The following is an 18,295-nucleotide window of genomic DNA, read 5'->3' as shown; positions in this document are numbered from 1 at the left end:
GTGCTAACTGAGCTCAAGCTATGCTGACTTGAGTGAACAATAATGAGTGTTAGTGCTTTCTCAATGACCACATGGTGTAGGCAATGAGAAATGAAGTCATTTATGTGAAGAGTTTCGGGAAATGGGTGAAAAATGGACTTATGGTTTTAAAATTTTAGTTCAAAAGCTTTAACTGTCCGTGTAGAACAACCTCTGTGACAGGATGGATTGGTGTGCACAAATGATCACTGTTAAAATTATTAATGTTCCTATTACACACTGTAGTTTGTTAATATTAGCTACCAGGTTCAAGGCAGGACAGTGCCCAATCAGTTAGCTAACAAGCAGCACCCTAACCCTGGCAAGATGTCAAAGCCACACTGAGTATATTTGCTCAGTCTGTCTCCACTGCAGGTGTGTGTGTGTGTGTTGTGCACACACTTGGTACATGCACCAGTACATGCACTGGACTTTGCACAGAACGAGAACAAGAGAAGAACTGAATGTTCTGTAAAGTAAAGAAAAGTCATAATGATAAACAGTCAAGAGAGATAAGAGAGAGCTGTCAGTGTGTGTGTGCTTCACGCTGATGCTGAGGGGAAACCAGGCGAACTTTCCAACTTCTATAAAGCTTTACTCAGCAGATTCACACTCAGCTAACCTACATCACATCATCTCATCTTTATTCAGCTCTGACAAACAGCTCAGCGCTGGGCCACTGCAGCGCTGCTGATGTGATTCATGAGGATCTGAGGAAACACGGCCTTGATCTGTTTGTCAGCAGCAATCCATGTACTGGTCTGTGATTATCATTACCTCCCACCAAAACATGCTTTCTTACTGGTACATAAACCTCGCTGCAGAGAAGTCCCACAGCGTCCTTACACTATGCACTACGAGGATACGGCTTTCTTAAGGATGTTACTGAATCTTGATGCACATTATCAACATAATGGTGTCCACCTCGGACATCATGTGACGCTACTAAATTAATGTCTGTGTAAGATCTTTTCGAGTCAAGATAAAAACTGTACTCCAAGCACCCTGCTTGGTTTACTCAAGCAGCTCCCGTCAGCCTCTGGCAGAGAAAGCACCTCACTTTCTCTAACATCCAGATACTGGGTTTGCTGATGGTTCTGTAGTTTCTGTAGGATTCTTGTGTAGTTCAGGAGACATTAACAACATAACCCAAAAACAATACCTGATCAAAAATAATACGTTCATAACATTAAACCCATTCTGGTGGAAGTCCTAATTTAAGGTTGTTGCCATCAATCCATCCTGCTCTGATTAGACTGAGGCTCCAGTTCCCATGGCGGTCATAACTAACACCATGAAGTCAGTCAGTTTATATCAGTCAACCAGAGCTAGCCAACACCCTTCACTAAGCCACAGTGATGCAACCAAGGAACAAGTTCAAACATCAGCTAACCCTGCTTCTGCAATGAGGAGGAGTCTCCGAGCGATGGTTCTGTGGCTCGGTACAGCTGGAACACTGAACCCATTTGTTTCCCATGAGCACTCTTTTCTGTTCTCCAGTACCCGCAGCATCCCCTGCATGAAATGCAATTACACACAGCTCCCAGCACCCACTCTCCCTCCACCGGGATGTTCCTGACCTTAAAGGCAAACTTGCGGGTGATGTTATCCGAGGGCTCCACTCCTCCAACTCGGAAACTGAGCAGCGGCAAACTCCCTAACACCGTGTCCTCCTTCTCATCTGTGAAGAGGAAAGATTAAAGTGTGAAAACATTCCAGGAATGAGACAAACAGAACAACATACGGGTGCATGGCTTCAACAACTGTGTGAGAGAAACAACAGTCATAGCCTTCATTCAACCTGCAGGAGAAAAGATAGAGAGGAGTCAGAGCCGCCGTCCTCACAGCACTCTCACACGCTGATGGCAGCTTAGAATAGATATCCATTATGGTCCGAGGGTCCCTGTGATAAGCACAAAAACGTCTTGCGCACACACCAGGACCCAGCTCTGATGAACAGGAGCACTAGTGCTGGCTGAATAATAGAATGAGGCATGAAAATTTCAGCAGTTTGAAAAGGGATACACTCCTCTCTCTGTGACCTCCTACCTCTTATTTCCCGAACGATCGAGCTCTGCACTGACACCCTCTCTGCCGCTGACTGAGTGTGTGCTAATGTGTGGGTGTGTATGTGTGTGAGAGAGGGAGGGAGAACTGAGGGAGGGGGAAGGGCTTGTGCAATCATATACAATACACTGATCCCTGCTCTGTGTGTGTTTGCGCGAGATAATGATCAGCCCATGTGACTCAGTGTTGCAGGAATCTCGGCCCCCAGCCAACTGTACCTGCTGCACCACTGAGACATGCACACGTGAAGAGACAGCTCGTGTCTCCCACACACATCTCAATGATTTATTGATGTCTGTATTTATAGACTGCAACCATGAAAGTGCATTTGTTAGACCGTCTGACCAGAAAACACACAAAGTGATGATGACACACAGTGAGTGACAAGAGGAAGAAAATTACTTTATAAGAACTGGAGCTGCTAATTTGGGCTGTTTTCACAGGGGAGCCGACCTAAATCACAAGTGTTTACTTTAAGGCAGAGCATCGCTCTGCCTACGCAGGCTTCTGGTTCGGTAACACGTCATTCAACTGCTGCATGAAGGCTTCATAAGCAGCATGTATATTTAGGGCCTGAGCACGACTGTGCGAGGTCCCTATTGAATTTGCTAAGATTATTATTAGGGCCTGAGCACGACCATGCAAGGTCCCTATTGAATTTGTAAAGATTATATATTTAGGGCCCGAGCACGACCGTGCGGGGTCCCTATTGAATTTGTAAAGATTATTAGGGCCCGAGCACGACTGTGCAAGGTCCCTATTGAATTTGCTAAGATTATTATTAGGGCCTGAGCACGACCATGCAAGGTCCCTATTGAATTTGTAAAGATTATATATTTAGGGCCCGAGCACGACCGTGCGGGGTCCCTATTGAATTTGTAAAGATTATTAGGGCCCGAGCACGACCGTGCGAGGTCCCTATTAAGATTATATATATATATATATATATATATATATATATATATTTTTTTTTTTTTTTTTTTTTTCTGCAAAGTAAGCTCCATTTTGGGGACCTTATGGGTTTCGCGCATGGGTGTGGCAAAATGACTCGCTAGCGCCACCTAGAAAATTGGAAAAAATTAGCCCCTCGTTCACGTTCAACCTACATGCACGAAATTTTCTGGGGACATGTATCATATCAAGATGCACAAAAAAGCCTCAAGAACCCATACCCTAAAGTCAACAGTAAGTCGGCCATTTTGAATTTTACGGCCATTTTTGGATGATTTACACACTTCGTACTTTAACGAACTCCTCCTAGGGATTTCGTTGGATCGACGTCAAATTTCTGCTGTGCCTTCTAAAGGCATTGACGATGAAAAGTTGTGCTATTTGTGAGTTTTCGTCAATGGGTGTGTCTGTGGCGTCGATGATTCGCCATGAAACAGGAAGTTGTTGTAACTTCAGTGTACATGCTCACATCTGCACCAAACTGTACATGTAGGATGAGAGTCCCGCCCTGAACACATGTACATGCCGACATTCACCCACAATCATGGCGTCACCTGCTGGCAACAGTAATTGACCTTTTATATATATATATATATATATATATATATATATATAATATATAAAAACTTAGTCCCAGTTGGACGCCAGCACCTTTTACTGGCCGGGTTGGATACATATTTTGACAAGTAAATGCAGGTCTCAATTAGAAGCCCAGTCTAGTTTTTATATAAGTTCCCCTTCGAGGGAACTCGAACTGCGTCCGTTACAACACTATGGGAACGCCTCTAGGCGTAGCAGGTCTGAACGTGAATGAAATCACTCCAATCCTATTGGCTTGTTGCTACGGTAAGGTGTGACGGAATAACTGGAGGAGTATAAAGCACACCTGTACACACTCATCACTTTTTTCTATTCAGCAGGCGCTCTGTATGTTGTTTGAAGAAAGCTCCAGTCCTACAAGCAGTGTGTCTTACCTGAAGAAGAAGTCTACCAGCATGTCCGGCAACCAGATGTACAGAAGGTGTGTTTTTTTCTTGCCCTCGGTACATCACGGATGGAGATTCTCATGAGATGTGTGTCTCATGTTTGGGGATGGAGCACGCCCGGGCAGCTCTCGAGGGGGCTGCCTGCGCCCATTGCGAAGCCCTTTCCGTGCGGGTACTGAGGTACAGCATGGCTCTCTTTTCCGAGGATGGCCGGATGTGTTCTCCCCGTGGTGTGGGCCCTGCGGCCGCTGAGGCGGCCCGGCGGCTTCACTCATGGGGTTCACAGCGTGATCTGTCGGAGGATTTCGGGACGGCTGAGGCTTTTTTCCGACCTTCATCATGACGCTTCCTTTCCTCGTTCGGGAGCCTGTTCTCGGCTTCCCCCGCTCGCGGTTTGGATCCGGAGACGCTGCAGCAATCCGACTCCGAGGAGGCGGACGTGCTCAGCGTAGTGGACGATGACTTCCGGGTGTCGGGGCGGCGTCATCTGGTGGCAGCAGACACCACAGGCTAGTGGTAAGCTTGATGAAAGGTTTCTTGAGCACCACGCGCCACCTCCACGCCGGTCTCTGCCATTCTTTCCTGATTTACATGATAAACTGAGTAATCATGGGGCAGACCCTTCTCTACACGGCTTTCCACACCCCTATCACTGAATTACAGTAATGTGATGGGGGTTAGGGACCGTGGTTATGGGAGGATGCCTCGGGTGGAGGATGCGCTTGCGAGCTCTCTCTCCCCTCGACTTGCGTCCTCCCTGGAGAAGCCGGCGTTACCCTCCAAGCCATGTTGCACCACATCTACGCTCGTGGGGAAGGCGTACATGGCAGCGGGTCAGGCAGGTACGAGCTTGCACACCATGGCGGTGCTTCAAGCCGACCTGCTACAGGAGATGGTTCAGAGGGGGGGGTCCATCTGAGGAAGATCTGGCGGAGCTTCACAGAACCATGGAGCGTTAGACGCAGGGCGAAGCGTTCCGCCAGTACCTCCCTCGCCGGTCTGGACCCAAGGCAGCTGAGGCTGCCAGGCGTAGGTCCCTTCCCTCTACGAGCTCCTACGGAGAGGAGAGGAAGCAGAGTGTCACTTCTCGGCGGCTCTCCCCTGCCGTTCTGGGGCTTCAGGGGTCCACCAGAAGATCACACGAGACACCGACCACCGTTGGCAGACTTTGCAGAGGCTTGGCGGAGCCTGACAAACATTTCTCCGTGGGTCCTGCGCACTGCCATACATGGGTTTCGACTACAGTTCAAAACCCGCCCTCCAAAATTCAACGGGGTGGTTTGGACTGTGGTCCGCCCGGAGCAAGGTCCGGTGTTGGGACAGGAAGTTCGTACTCTGCTGAGGAAAGGGGCCGTGGAACGTGTCTCCTCCCCAGACAGAGACGCCGGTTCTACAGCCGGTACTTCATAGTCCCCAAGAAGGATGGAGGGCTGTGTCCTATTTTGGATCTGCGGGTTCTAACTGGTCTCTGAGGAGATTCAGGTTCAAGATGCTCATCATCCCCGCCATCGTGACGCACATCCAATCCGAGGATTGGTTTGTCATGATAGATCTAAAGGACGCCTATTTCCACGTCTCCATCCGTCCTTCTCACAGGAAGTTCCTGAGGTTCGCCTTCGGGGGTGTGGCTTACCAGTATCGGGTTCTTCCATTCGGCCTGGCACTTTCCCCTCGCACATTCACCAAGTGTATGGATGCAGCACTGGCCCCGCTGAGGCTCCAGGGCGTCCGGATTTCAACTACATCGATGACTGGCTCATCCTAGCCCAGTCTCGAGAGTTGGCGGTTCGGCATCGAGATGTTGTTCTGGCTCATCTGCGGCGTTTAGGGCTGAGGCTCAACGCAAAGAAGAGCGTGCTGGCGCCCACCCAATGGACTACGTTCCTAGGGGTAGTATGGGATTCGACAACGATGCGGGCACAATTGTCTCCGGCACGTGTCGACACCATATTGGCTGCCGTGAAAGGGGTGAAGTTAGGCCATGCCATCACTATAAAACACTTTCAATGAGTGTTGGGTCTCCTGGCGGCTGCATCCAGCGTAATACCATCTGGACTGCTGCATATGAGACCCCTGTAGTGGTGGCTAAGGACCAAGGGTTTTTCCCAGAGGGGAAATCCTCTCCGTCTGATTTGGGTCTTGTCGCCGGCTGGTCATTTCGACAGACGCCTCCCTCACGGGCTGGTGCGCGGTCATGGACGGCTGCTTTGCAAGGGGATCCTGGCAGGTGCATCAATCCTGTCTCGAGATGTTGGCGGTGTCGCCGTTCCAGGCTCTAAGGAGTTTCCTGCCCGATCTCCAAGGCCACCACGTACTTGTACTTGTAAATGCTCCGTACTTGTATAGCGCCTTTCTAGTCTTTTCACTACATCTGCAGTCACACACATTCATACACTGAGCCTAAGTACTCAAAGGGAAACTAACATTCACACTCACTCATACACTGGCGGAATATTTAATATATATATACAATTCGGGGTTCAGTATCTAGCCCAAGGACATTTCGACATGCAACCAGGGGGAGCCAGGGATTGAACCGCCGACCTTCCGATTAACGGCCAACCCGCTCTACCTCCTGAGCCACAGCCGCCCCAGGTGGTGGCCTATCTGAATCACCAGGGCGGTCTGCGCTCGCGCCCTCTGTACAGACTGGCGCTTCAGATCCTCCTGTGGTCCCAGCAGAGGTTACTATCGCTCAGGGCGATGTATCTCCCGGGGACGCAGAATCAGGGAGCAGACCTGCTGTCGAGGCAGGGGCTGAGGCCCGGGGAATGGAGACTTCACCCCGAAGTGGTGGAGCTCTTGTGCGAAGAGTTCGGCCCCATAGACGTGGATCTGTTTGCGTCTCAAGAGACTACGCACTGCCCACTATGGTTTTCTCTCGTTCCTCCAGCCCCGTTGGGTCTGGACGCCATGGTACATTCGTGGACGAGGCTACATCTGTACACTTTTCCCCCAGTCGCTCTGCTCCCGGGGGTTCTGGAGCGGGTCTGCCAGGACAATGTCGGCCTACTGCTCGTAGCCCCGTTCTGGCCAACCCGGGTGTGGTTCTCGGACATCATGATCGCTCCTGGACGGCCCGCCGTGGCGGGTCCCTCTGAGGAGAGACCTGCTGTCCCAGGCGCAGGGCCGGGTTCTTCACCCTTGCCCCGCCATATGGCGACTGTGGGTCTGGCCCCTGAGGGGGCACAGTACCTAGAGGCGGGTCTAACAGCCGGAGCAGTCGAGACCCTCCTCAGCTCCAGGGCCCCGTCCACATGGATCCTCCGTGGTGCCCGGAGGATGAGACCTGCGACTCGGTCCAAGGTTCCCACTTGGGATCTGGCGGTGGTTCTTGGGGTGTTGGCTGAGGCCCCCTTCGAACCCCTGGAGTCAGCTGAGGCTAAGCACTTGACCCTCAAGATGGCCTTTCTCCTTGCTATCACCTCTCTGAGGAGGGTGGGGGATCTCCAAGCGCTTTCGGTTTCCCAGCAAGCCTGGAGTTTGCCCCGGGGAATATTAGGGCTATCCTGCACCCTCATCCAGGATACATCCCTAAAGTGCCTTCTTGTGCGGCAGGGTCCACAGTGCTGCAGGCATTCATCCTCCACCTCATGTGACGGCGGAGGACGGGAGACTTCATCTGCTCTGCTCTGTCAGAGCACTGAGTATTTACACTCTGAGGTCCTCCACTCTGAGGCTGACCAGCTGCTAGTGTGTTTTGCGTCCCCCAGGGCTAGGCTCCCTGCATCCAAACATACTATTAGCAACTGGATTGTTCAGACTATTTCCCTGGCCTATCAGGTGCGCGGTTTGCCTTCACCTGTGGCTGTGAGGGCTCATTCTACCAGAGGCATGGCGGCCTCTCGAGCCCTCCTTTCCGGGGCCTCTTTGCAGGATGTTTGTTTAGCGGCTGGCTGGACCACTCCGCACACATTCATTCGGTTTTACAGTCTTGACCTTCCTTCGGCACCTGGCACTCGTGCGCTCTCCTCTTAGTCGTGCCACTTTATTGCACACTGGGGCAGGCGGGGTTTCGGCACGGTTTAGTGGGTATCTCGTTCCCATAGTGTCGTAACCGACGCAGTTCGAGTTCCCTCGAAGGGGAACGTCTCGGGTTACGTATGTAAACCTGGTTCCCCGAGAAAGGGAACGAGACACTGCGTCGGCCCGCCGCACCTCTCTCCCCGCCTGAAGCGCCTGCTTAATAGTTTAAGCTAATGATGAGTGTGTACAGGTGTGCTTTATACTCTGCGCTTCATTCACGTTCAGACCTGCTACGCCTAGAGGCGTTCCCATAGTGTCGTAACCGACGCAGTGTCTCGTTCCCCTTCTCGGGGAACCAGGGTTACATACGTAACCCGAGACGTTCTTTAGATGTATAAAACCTCGCCCACTGGGTCACCTGCTTCAGCTAGTTTTAAGCTGATCAAACATCGTATATCGGTTAGACTCCATAATTTTATCATTCAGGTTGTTTTGTGGAAACAATTCAGATTTATTGGTATGGTAAACAAGAGAGATGAAAAAAACATAATTTTTATACAAGTCATATTCATACTAGTTTAAATAAACAGTTTGATAGCAGCCTGTTTCTGTCTTTGCTGAGCAAGAGTTTTGTGCGAAAGGAATTAAAGGCCTATCCCAAAGAGACACCTGTCCTAAATATAGGCAGGGTGAGTTCAGTGATTAAAGCCAAATAAAAGCCCAGGGTATTAATTGAAGTTTTTTGGTATACGTGCATACATACTGTATATAGTTATGTTAACAATGATACAGTAAGGGAGTGACACATGTTGTCTTGTGTTCAGAAAAGACCTCTCCTTTGTTCCACCTCGTGGCACCAACAACATCACTCCTCTTTCACTTCGCCATGTTTAAGGTTGAAGAGTGCTCTGTGATTTTATTTGTCAAGGTTCGGAAGGTTATTATACTTGACGAAGGGAAAAAAGTCTGACCGGCTGGTCTTTCTGTTGGGACGTCATTGTCCCATTGACCATGTGTATTTGTTGGATTTTCCAAAAGAGGGTAGGCAGCAGAGACGATGTAATCCATGAAAAAATGCCTAATCTGGATATAAAGTGTTAAGATTTCCTATTCATCATTTATATCAGTATTTAGTCTCATCAAACTGAAGAAATATCAGATAATTCCTAAATCTTGAATGTATGTTTGTCTGAACAGACACACTGGCCTCAGAGGAGTCAGAGACAGCCCTGTGAAACACAACCCAGACAACAAAAGTCCTGTGCTCTTTCTCCTTCCTTTGTGCCCATTTTTTGGCCCTCTGTCCTTACTGGCATAGCAATTGCAGTGGTAAATTGCACTGTCACACATTCCTCCCTCCATTGCTCCCTCTCTCTAAACCTTTTCCAAAACACAGCTGGGCCAGGCAGAGGCGGAGGGGAGGCTGGAACAAAATCGACGTGTTCAGAATAAAGAGAGAAGCCCCCAGCACAGAAGGAATTAATGTCAAAATAAGAAAGAAAGAGGAGAAAGCACGGATGCTTTAAGGCCATGTTTGTAAAATGGACACAAGCTTAACCTGGATTATTTAGTTACATGGTTACAGAGAGAGGAAGACAGAAGGGGGAAACCATGTATCAAATCAGCAACCAAGAAAAACTGCATCAGTTAATCCATGTTTTCATCTGGGACTATCCTGACTTTACTGCTGGAATCGTGCACCAGGAAGTATCCAAGTATAACCCAGGTTAATATTACCTTAAAACCAATAAAAGGGAAAACAAATAAAAATGTGATGTAAACAAGCAAATAAAATTAGGCATTAAATCAGTAAGTAATTTTTGTTAGTTTATTCTGTGTGCTGCTCCTAATAAGTGCAGCGGTAACAGCCAATCAGAGTGACTCTAGCGCAGCTTGCTGGAGAGAGAGGAAAAACAGAGCAAGAGCAGTAGACCATGAGAAGTAAACAACAGAGAAGTCTGAAAACGAGTGAGGAGAAACTGAGATAAAGGGGGAAAAAAATAGTTTTGAAGACTGTAAAACCTCATTTCTTTTCCATTTTTGGGGGATTTTGTGTTTGCTTTTTGTCAACATTGTTGGATTCAGTTTTTGTTGCTTTGAACAAGGATTTGGTAAGTGAAAACTACTATTTACAACTTTTAAATTGGCATGCATTTACTAGTTTTCTTTCTAGCTGAATGTAACATTAAGCCTAAAGTCAGTAGCTAAACTAAGAAAAATTTAATTATGTTGTGAATTTTTGTTTTTATTTGTGTAAAAGAATGAAAAGCTACGTGCAACAGGCATGGTCAAGTTTAGCCTGGTTAGTGAATGGAGACGAACGCCGCTGCCATTTTAGGGTGCGGTTCAGATTTAATTTAACATTTAACTTGTGTTTAGGTGCTAGTCTTCCTCAGTTAATTTTGTTGAAGATATAAAAGACTGAAATGTGTATTGCCTTGTCCTGCTGCATGATAAACTTCCTCCCCATTAGTTTTAAAGCATTTCTCCGTAAATTGGCAGACAAAATGTTTCTGTACACTTCTGAATTCATTCTGCTGCTACCATCATCAATAAATATTAATGAGCCTGTTCCAGAAGCAGCCATGCACGCCCAAGCCATGACATTACCTCCACCATGCTTCACAGATGAGCTTGTATTCTTATGATCATAAGCAGTTCCTTTCTTTCTCCACACTTTGGCCTTTCCATCCCTTTGCTCTCATCAGTCCATAAGATTGTGTTCCAGAACTTTTGCGGCTCATCTCTGTACTTCTTTGCAAATTTCAATCTGGCCAGTCCTATTCTTCCTGCTGATGAGTGGTTTGCATCTTGTGGCGTGGCCTCTATATTTCTGCTCTCTGAGTTTTCTTCCAACAGTGGATTGTGATACCTTCACCCCTGCACTGTGGAGGTCGTTGGTGACGTCACTTACTGATGTTTTGGGGATTTTCTTCACAGCTGTCACGATGTTTCTGTCATCAACTATTGTTGTTTTCCTTGGCCGACCTGTTGGAGGGCTGTTGCTCAATACACCAGTACTTTCTTTCTTTTTCAGGACATTCCAAATTGTTGTGCTTGCTATGCCCAATGTTTGTCCAATGGCTCTGGTCGATTTTCCTTCTTTTCTCAGCTTGACAATGGCTTGCTTTTCTCCCATAGACAGCTCTCTGGTCTTCATGTTGATTTATCCTCTTTAACAGGAAATGCAGTCTATAGGTTTGAACCAAGGATGAAAACTTAGACTAGTCATACAGAGCTATTTAATGTTTGGACAATCAACCTAAAAGGCAACACCTGGGCAACAAGAAACATCTGTCAGTCACATGTTCCAATAGTTTTGCTCACTTGAAAAATGGGCTCAAACAAAGGGTTGCATGTCCTGAGTTGTTTAACACATCTAGATGTGAATACCACGAAATGAGAGCTGAAATTCTGAACTCTTGTCTCATACTCATCTTTTGATCTTAAACCCAAATGTCTTCAGTGAACAACAAAAACAAAGGAACTGGCATTACCGTTCCAATGTGTTTAGAGGGGATTGTATACTCGCGGGATAAGGACACTGATTTGTTCACCTGAATCGTGGAAGGACTGAAACTTTATTACTTTGCTGCAGTGTGCAGTGAAGCTAATCTGGACTTTTAAATGACTTAAGAAAAGGACTAATTTAGAGTTGTGAGATTGAGTTGTTGATTATATGCTGATCTGTGAAGTAGTGTTCCACATTTGTATTTTCTGGTATTGTAATTTCCATTATGTTGCCAAATTGGTGATGCAAAGGTTTTTTGTTGCTGTAAACTAAAAAAACTAAACCCTAAAACTTATTGGCTAAGTGAACTAAAGAGAAGGTGTAACGAAAACTCTTAAAACAGGCCTTACTAAGATAAAATGAGAACTTAAAGCTGAGTTAACTCAATGAGAAAATTAGGAACTTGTTGTGGTGGCAGCCCGGCTGACGGTGAGTGTCCTGTTTTTTTCTCCTTTTTTGTCTGTGATTCTGTTTTTTCCCTGGTTTTCTCTGTTCTCTGCCTGCCTCCCTGTGTCTCCTCCCCTGTGTGTGCGCTCTCTCTCTCCCACCGCTCCTGAGCCCAGCCAACAACCCGCACCTGCATCTCGTCAACCTCCTCCTCTACCTGCCACACCTGCCAGCAATCAACTTCTGCCAGTACTTCAACCCCGGTTCTCCACAATACCTCTGCTTGATCGTTGTTGCTCCTTACCCGGTGCCACTTCAACATTCAAGCTCGCACGTATTTTGCATCCTTTCTATTTTCTTGTGCTTTGTCTCTGTCTGTCTGTCTGACCCTGTTTGTCTGTCTGTCTCTCCCCAGGTTCACTCACCCTTGTCTTCAGTCAGTCAGCTGGGCTCGCTCACCTGCCCTTTCCCCCTCGGGTTACCCCCGCGGCGTCCTCCCAGTTCTCCTGTGCCTCCTCTCTTCCTCGGCCCCAGTGTCCCCCGGCTCTCTGTTCTCTGTCTCCTCAATTCCCCGTGACTGCGTTTCCCCGGCAACTCCAGTCCCACAACCCCTTCTTTCCTCTAATAAAACCTGTCAAACCTCAGCGTTGCATTTGGGTCCACTCTGTCCCCACACCACACCACACCCGTAACAGAACTAAATAACAACTTAAAGGATCCTAGGTAGAAAATTATTTTGAACTCAACCAGGTTTAACACAAACCAAAGAGGTAAAAAAAAAAAAAGATACGATTAACACATTTGGGCTTTGTTAGAATGTAGGTGAAATATTTCTAAGAAATAGAGTACATGTTTTTTTTTTTCTGTATGTATATGTTGTGTGTAACGTGGTGCCAAACTGTATATGTCTACCACTAATTCTTCTGTCTGTGTGTTCCGTCTGTGGTCTGTTATTACTGAGGTCTAGTTATAAAATACTACTCCAAACCCAGACTCTGGTCCAAGCAATCTGCAATATCTACAGTGCTACACAAGACTGCAGGCAGCTGAGAACAAGCAGGAGCAAAACCAAATCACTGAGACAGTTACTGTAGGACAGGGGTCGGCAACCTATGGCATGCGTGCCAGCTTGAGACATTTTAAGTGGTACGTGTGGAAGAGCACTCAATCCTACAATACACAGGATTAATCAGAGTGGGCTACTTTATGATCGGCGACTGGGCTGGCCGACCAGCCGGTCAGCTGCTGTCCGTGTGTCTATGAGAGTGGGCAAAACTAAAACATTCAATTTTGAGGGCTGATACGAGCGGCCTCTCACAACTTGGACTGATCCTCGTTTTTGCTGTATTCTGATTGGCCCAAGGCACCGATCAAAGGAGTTTACTTTAGTTTGTGTGACAAGTGCAACAGAGACGGTAAATATGTATCTTAAGTAACGTTAATGACCCACCTCGTCAGTTAGCTGAAGTTGTGCAATATTAACGATAAACTTGTCAAACAGGCATTCTCAGATTTGGATAAGTAACACTGAAGTTACTGTAACAGTCACTGTGTCACTAGAAGTGGCTCCACCTGGACTGAGGGTTCAGTACTACTACACTACTAGTACACTACTTCTGCATACTTTGTGCTACATTCATCATTTCAACTGTCAATGGTTCACAAATCTTTAAGCTATTAATGTTGTATTCAACTTTTTGATATCAACAGTTTTTTCACAGTCCCTGTTTTAGTTTTACAAAGATTTCAAGCTGTTTCTGAGTTTATAATGGAAGCGGATGGCACGGAATGTTGGGAGTCAGACCACGTGACATAATCGTGAGAGTGGAGCCCGCTTAAAATCTCATCTTAATAAATTATCTTTAACTCGCTGCCCTGAGCACAATTTTAACTCTTCAGGCATCATTTTATACTAGAAATGTAGGTATATTTGTTGTGATTCCTCACATGTGTTTAGTAAATCCCTCAGGACAAGAGTGACAGAAAATCCTCCATTGGGAGCCAATATAAATTCTCCTCAACATTTCTTGACCAGAGCAGAAGATACCAGTTTTTCAACTCGCCAAAGTGGTCCCTTTTTTCAACTTTATCCACACAAAACATATATCAAATCATTCGCAAATGCCTTCCAACCTATAGTTTTGTCTATAGGGAGGGTTTGTTTGAGGAAAAGATTTAGAGAATTTCCTGTATAGGATAGCTGGTTAATAAGCAGAGAAGATCAAAGGCAGACACACACGCACACATTCTCTCTCTCACACACACACACTTGGTCCTGTGTTCCGATTGGTGGACAGACTTTTACCTATTTCTTGAATGAAAGTCACTATACTGCATCCAGAGTACTACTACTACTACTACTACTATTAGTAATGCAGTAGTTACTACAACATCTGATACTACTCCTACCACTAATAATACTTCTTGTTCTACTACCACCACCACTACTGCCCTCACTAGTACTACTACTACTACCACTACTACTACTACCACCACCACTACTGCACTCACTAGTACTACTACCACTACTACCACTACTACTACTATTAGTAATGCAGTAGTTACTAACACAGCTGCTAATACTCCTACCCTTATTAATACTTCTTGTACTACTACTACCACCACTACTGCACTAACTACTACTACTACTAATACCTGGTACTACTACTACCACTACTACTGTTAGTAATGCTGTAGTTACTAAAACAGCTGCTAATACTCCAACCACTAATAATACTTCTTGTACTACTACCACCACCACTACTGCACTCACTAGTACTACTACTAATACTACTACTTGGTACTACTACCACCTGGTACTACTACTACTACTACCACCACTACTACTATTAGTACTGTTAGTAATGCAGTAGTTGTTACAACGGCTGCTTATACTTCTACCACTAATAATCCTTCTTGTACTACTACCACCACCACTACTGTACTTCTACTACTACTACTACTACTACTACTTGGTACTACTACTACTACTACTACTACTACTCCTACCACTAATAATACTTCTTTAGGATGTAGGCACTCAGCTGATTGAGATGATATAATCAGGTCAGTTTGATTAACAGACACAGAAACACACACAGAGACTCAAACACACACACAGACACAAGCGCACACACAAACACAAACGTACACATACAAACAACACAAACAACCACACAGAAACACACACTTCCACACATACTACAGACGCACACATGCGCACACACACACACATTATAAAATAAAAGCCCTATTGTGTTAATCTTCAGGTTGAGAAAGGCTTCTCAATAGTTCTCCGGACCCAAATTCTTCCAAATTAAAACCACAGACAGTTAATGCATCTTAACAGGGAATTCAGGATGAGGCTGATTTTTCTAAATAAAATCTCTCAATGGTGACAAGATGTCCTATTGTTTGTGTTATGTCCTATCCGACCTAATGTTTCAAAATAAAAGCCCAAACACAGAACCTTTCACTGCAGTATGTGACACCCAGCTTCTTGGGCCTTCTTGACCTTCTTGAACCTTAAAAAGTGGTCCCTTTTTTCAACTTTATCCACACAAAAAAATATATCAAATTGTTCACAAATGCCTTCTGCCGCTGCCGGTCAAGTCATTCGCCGATACGACCTATAGTTTAGTCTCTATGGAGGTTTGTTTGAGGCAAGGATTTAGAGATTGTCTGTATAGGATAGCTGGTTACCCAGGTGATGTTAATAAGCAGAGAAAGATCAAAGTCAGATACACATACACACACATTCTCTCTCTCTCACACACACGCACGCATGCACACACACACACACACACACACACACACACACACACATACACACACACACACACTGTCCTGTGTTCTGTTTGGTGGACAGACCTTAAGCTATTTCTTGAATTAAACTCACTGTACTGCATCCAGAGTTCTGCTTCTGCTTCTACAGCCACTACTACAGCACTCATTACTACTACCTGGTACTACTACTGACACACACACACACACACACACACACAAATTACGAAATAAAAGCCCTATTATAGTAATCTTAGGTTGAGAAAGGCTTCTCAATAGCTCTCAGTTTCTAATTTCTACCAAATTAAAGTCCCAGACAGTTAATGCATCTTAACAGTGAATTCAGGATGAGGCTGATTTTCCAAGATAAAATCCCCCTATGGTGACAAGATGTCAACACCAAAGCAGGGATAGACCTAATATTTCAAAATAAAAGCCCAAACACACAGGACCTTTCACTGCAGGATGTGACACCCAGCTTCTTGAGCCTTCTTGAACCTTAAAATTCTCAAAAGTTTTAATACAAAAATGCAGAATTAAACTTTTACACCCCATTCATACTTAGACCATTCCAACCTTTTCCACCTCTTCATAATCCTTGGATAAGTTTTTTAAGTCATATCTTCAAAGACTTTCTTACATTAAGTTAAATTTTCAAATCTTTCAGCTATAAATTCTTTCAAACCTTTAATGATTTACCTTTCAGCAGTTTTGACAGTGTAACAATATACAGTAGCTTCCAGTTTGTTATTGCATTTGTACTTCAACAACTCTGCCTTCAATAACATTATTCCAGCTCTGTTGCTACTTTTGTACCATTCAACTTGTTTCAATACAGCAATTCAGTTTAGCGTCGGTTTTTCAACAAAACTTCCACATCTTTCATACATTTCTACTATTCAACTTGTTTCAAGACAGCAATTCAGTTTAGCGCAAGTCATTCAGCAGACCGCATTCACAACATATGTTCTTCTACTGTTTCGGAATTCTTTATTTTTCTTATTCCGCTCGTTTTTTTGCAACCTAACTAGTTCCACAGTTTTCAACATAGAAATGTTATTCAACGCTTAAAATATTCATCTCAATTAGGAATCGATTGCTATTATTCAGAATTTTGATAACCTTCATACTTTGAGATATTCATGGTTTTCCAGGCATTTTTCCCCATTCAGGTGGATGGACGGAATGTTCAAAATGTCATGCCGTTTTCACCCATTTTCACACTTTTTCAAGGTTTTTCAACTGTTAACTACTCATTCATACTTTCAGCTAGAAAGTCCATTCAAAATGGAAAAGTTTCCACATCTTTCCTTCTTTCTTCATATTATTCAACTTTCAGATCCCATTCAAACTCTTCAAGCTATTCCACTTTCTTTGAAACTTTGTTTCAATGAAAGTCGAGTGAGAAAATCATTCAAACTCACTGAACTTCAACCTCTTCCCACCAATTCATACATTCACGTAGAAACGCCATTCCACCTTTAAAACATTCACAAACCTTTGGACTCTTTCCAGTGAATTCAACTTTTTCACATCTCTTATACTTTTTACACAATGTCAATTCAAGTTTCATGTCGTTTTCAGCCTGTTTTCTGAGTTTATAATGGGAGCGGATGGGACGGAAGGTTGGGACTTAGAGTGAGGGGACCAACTGACACAGTGGGAATTCACTTCAAAATCTTCTTAAAAATGTGTCTTCAACTCGCTGTATCTCCCACAATTTTCATTCTACATACGTAATTTTTTCTACATACGAAGAAAGAAGGAAAGATGTGGAAACTTTTCTATTTGGAATGGACTTTCTAGCTGAAAGTACAGCATTCACACCAAAAATAAAGAATTCCGAAACCATCAGAATAACATATGTTGTGAATGCTTACAGCATTCATACCAACTAGAAAAGCAATTTGTGAAGAAATTGCGGTGTGAATGCTCTCTGCTGAATGGCTTGCGCTAAACTGAATTGCTGTCTTGAATAAAGTTGAATAGTACAAATGTATTAAAGAAGTGGAAGGTTTTAAGGACTGTTGAAAAGCTGACGCTACACTGCATTGCTGGCTTTAATGTGCAGAAAGTAGCTGAAGGACTATGAAATCTTGGAAACATGGGAAATGTTATAAAGAATATGAATAAGATTTTAAAGTTGAATAAACCTCAAACTGCACTGATAAATGTAGAACATTTTAACGTTCTTCCTGGAATACCCGCCCATCTCCACTGTCTTCAGAAAATTGAGGTCCAGATTGATCTGGCTGCTCCAGGACCCAGAGATGGGGACTCGACTTGAGAGTCGGACTCGAGTGCGACTTAAGTCGCACACACAGCGACTTGAGACTTGTCCTCAAAAGCCTTCAGACTCAACTCGAGGTGCGGGACTCGTGAACAATGTTTATTTTTTAGGAAACATCTGATGAGTGTGCTGTTATTCCCCTCCCTACGTTACCTATAACCTGCCTACGTAACACGTAGCATCTGCTGCACGCGGCCGCATGTGAGAGAGGACAACATACACCGCAGCTGCAGAGCCATTCATCAAAAACTTTGGCTTTAAAACTTCATACAAGGCCCAAACAAAGAAGCGCTGAACTCAAATAGGTTAGTAACCTGTGGTGAGTAAACACCACCA

The 18,295-nt window shown here is 45.1% G+C and overlaps 1 protein-coding gene across 5 annotated transcripts in view; it reads right to left on the bottom strand.

Moving 5' to 3' along the window:
• plekha6 (pleckstrin homology domain containing, family A member 6) overlaps window positions 1–18,295 on the bottom strand; it is a 110,485-nt gene that overhangs the window by 80,824 nt on the left and 11,366 nt on the right. For 3 of the 5 annotated variants that reach the window (XM_038697635.1, XM_038697632.1, XM_038697634.1), the window contains exon 4: window positions 1,599–1,699. In XM_038697635.1, the coding sequence (XP_038553563.1) occupies window positions 1,599–1,699 (101 nt within the window). The other 2 variants (XM_038697633.1, XM_038697637.1) reach the window with 2 other exon arrangements.

Source organism: Micropterus salmoides, unplaced genomic scaffold (assembly GCF_014851395.1).
Source record: "Micropterus salmoides isolate LMB-PRFRI ecotype aquatic unplaced genomic scaffold, ASM1485139v1 Ms_hic_scaffold_4, whole genome shotgun sequence".
NCBI lineage: Eukaryota > Metazoa > Chordata > Actinopteri > Centrarchiformes > Centrarchidae > Micropterus > Micropterus salmoides.
Note: the sequence above shows the minus strand (reverse complement) of the source record. Positions and strands in the feature narration are given on the sequence as shown.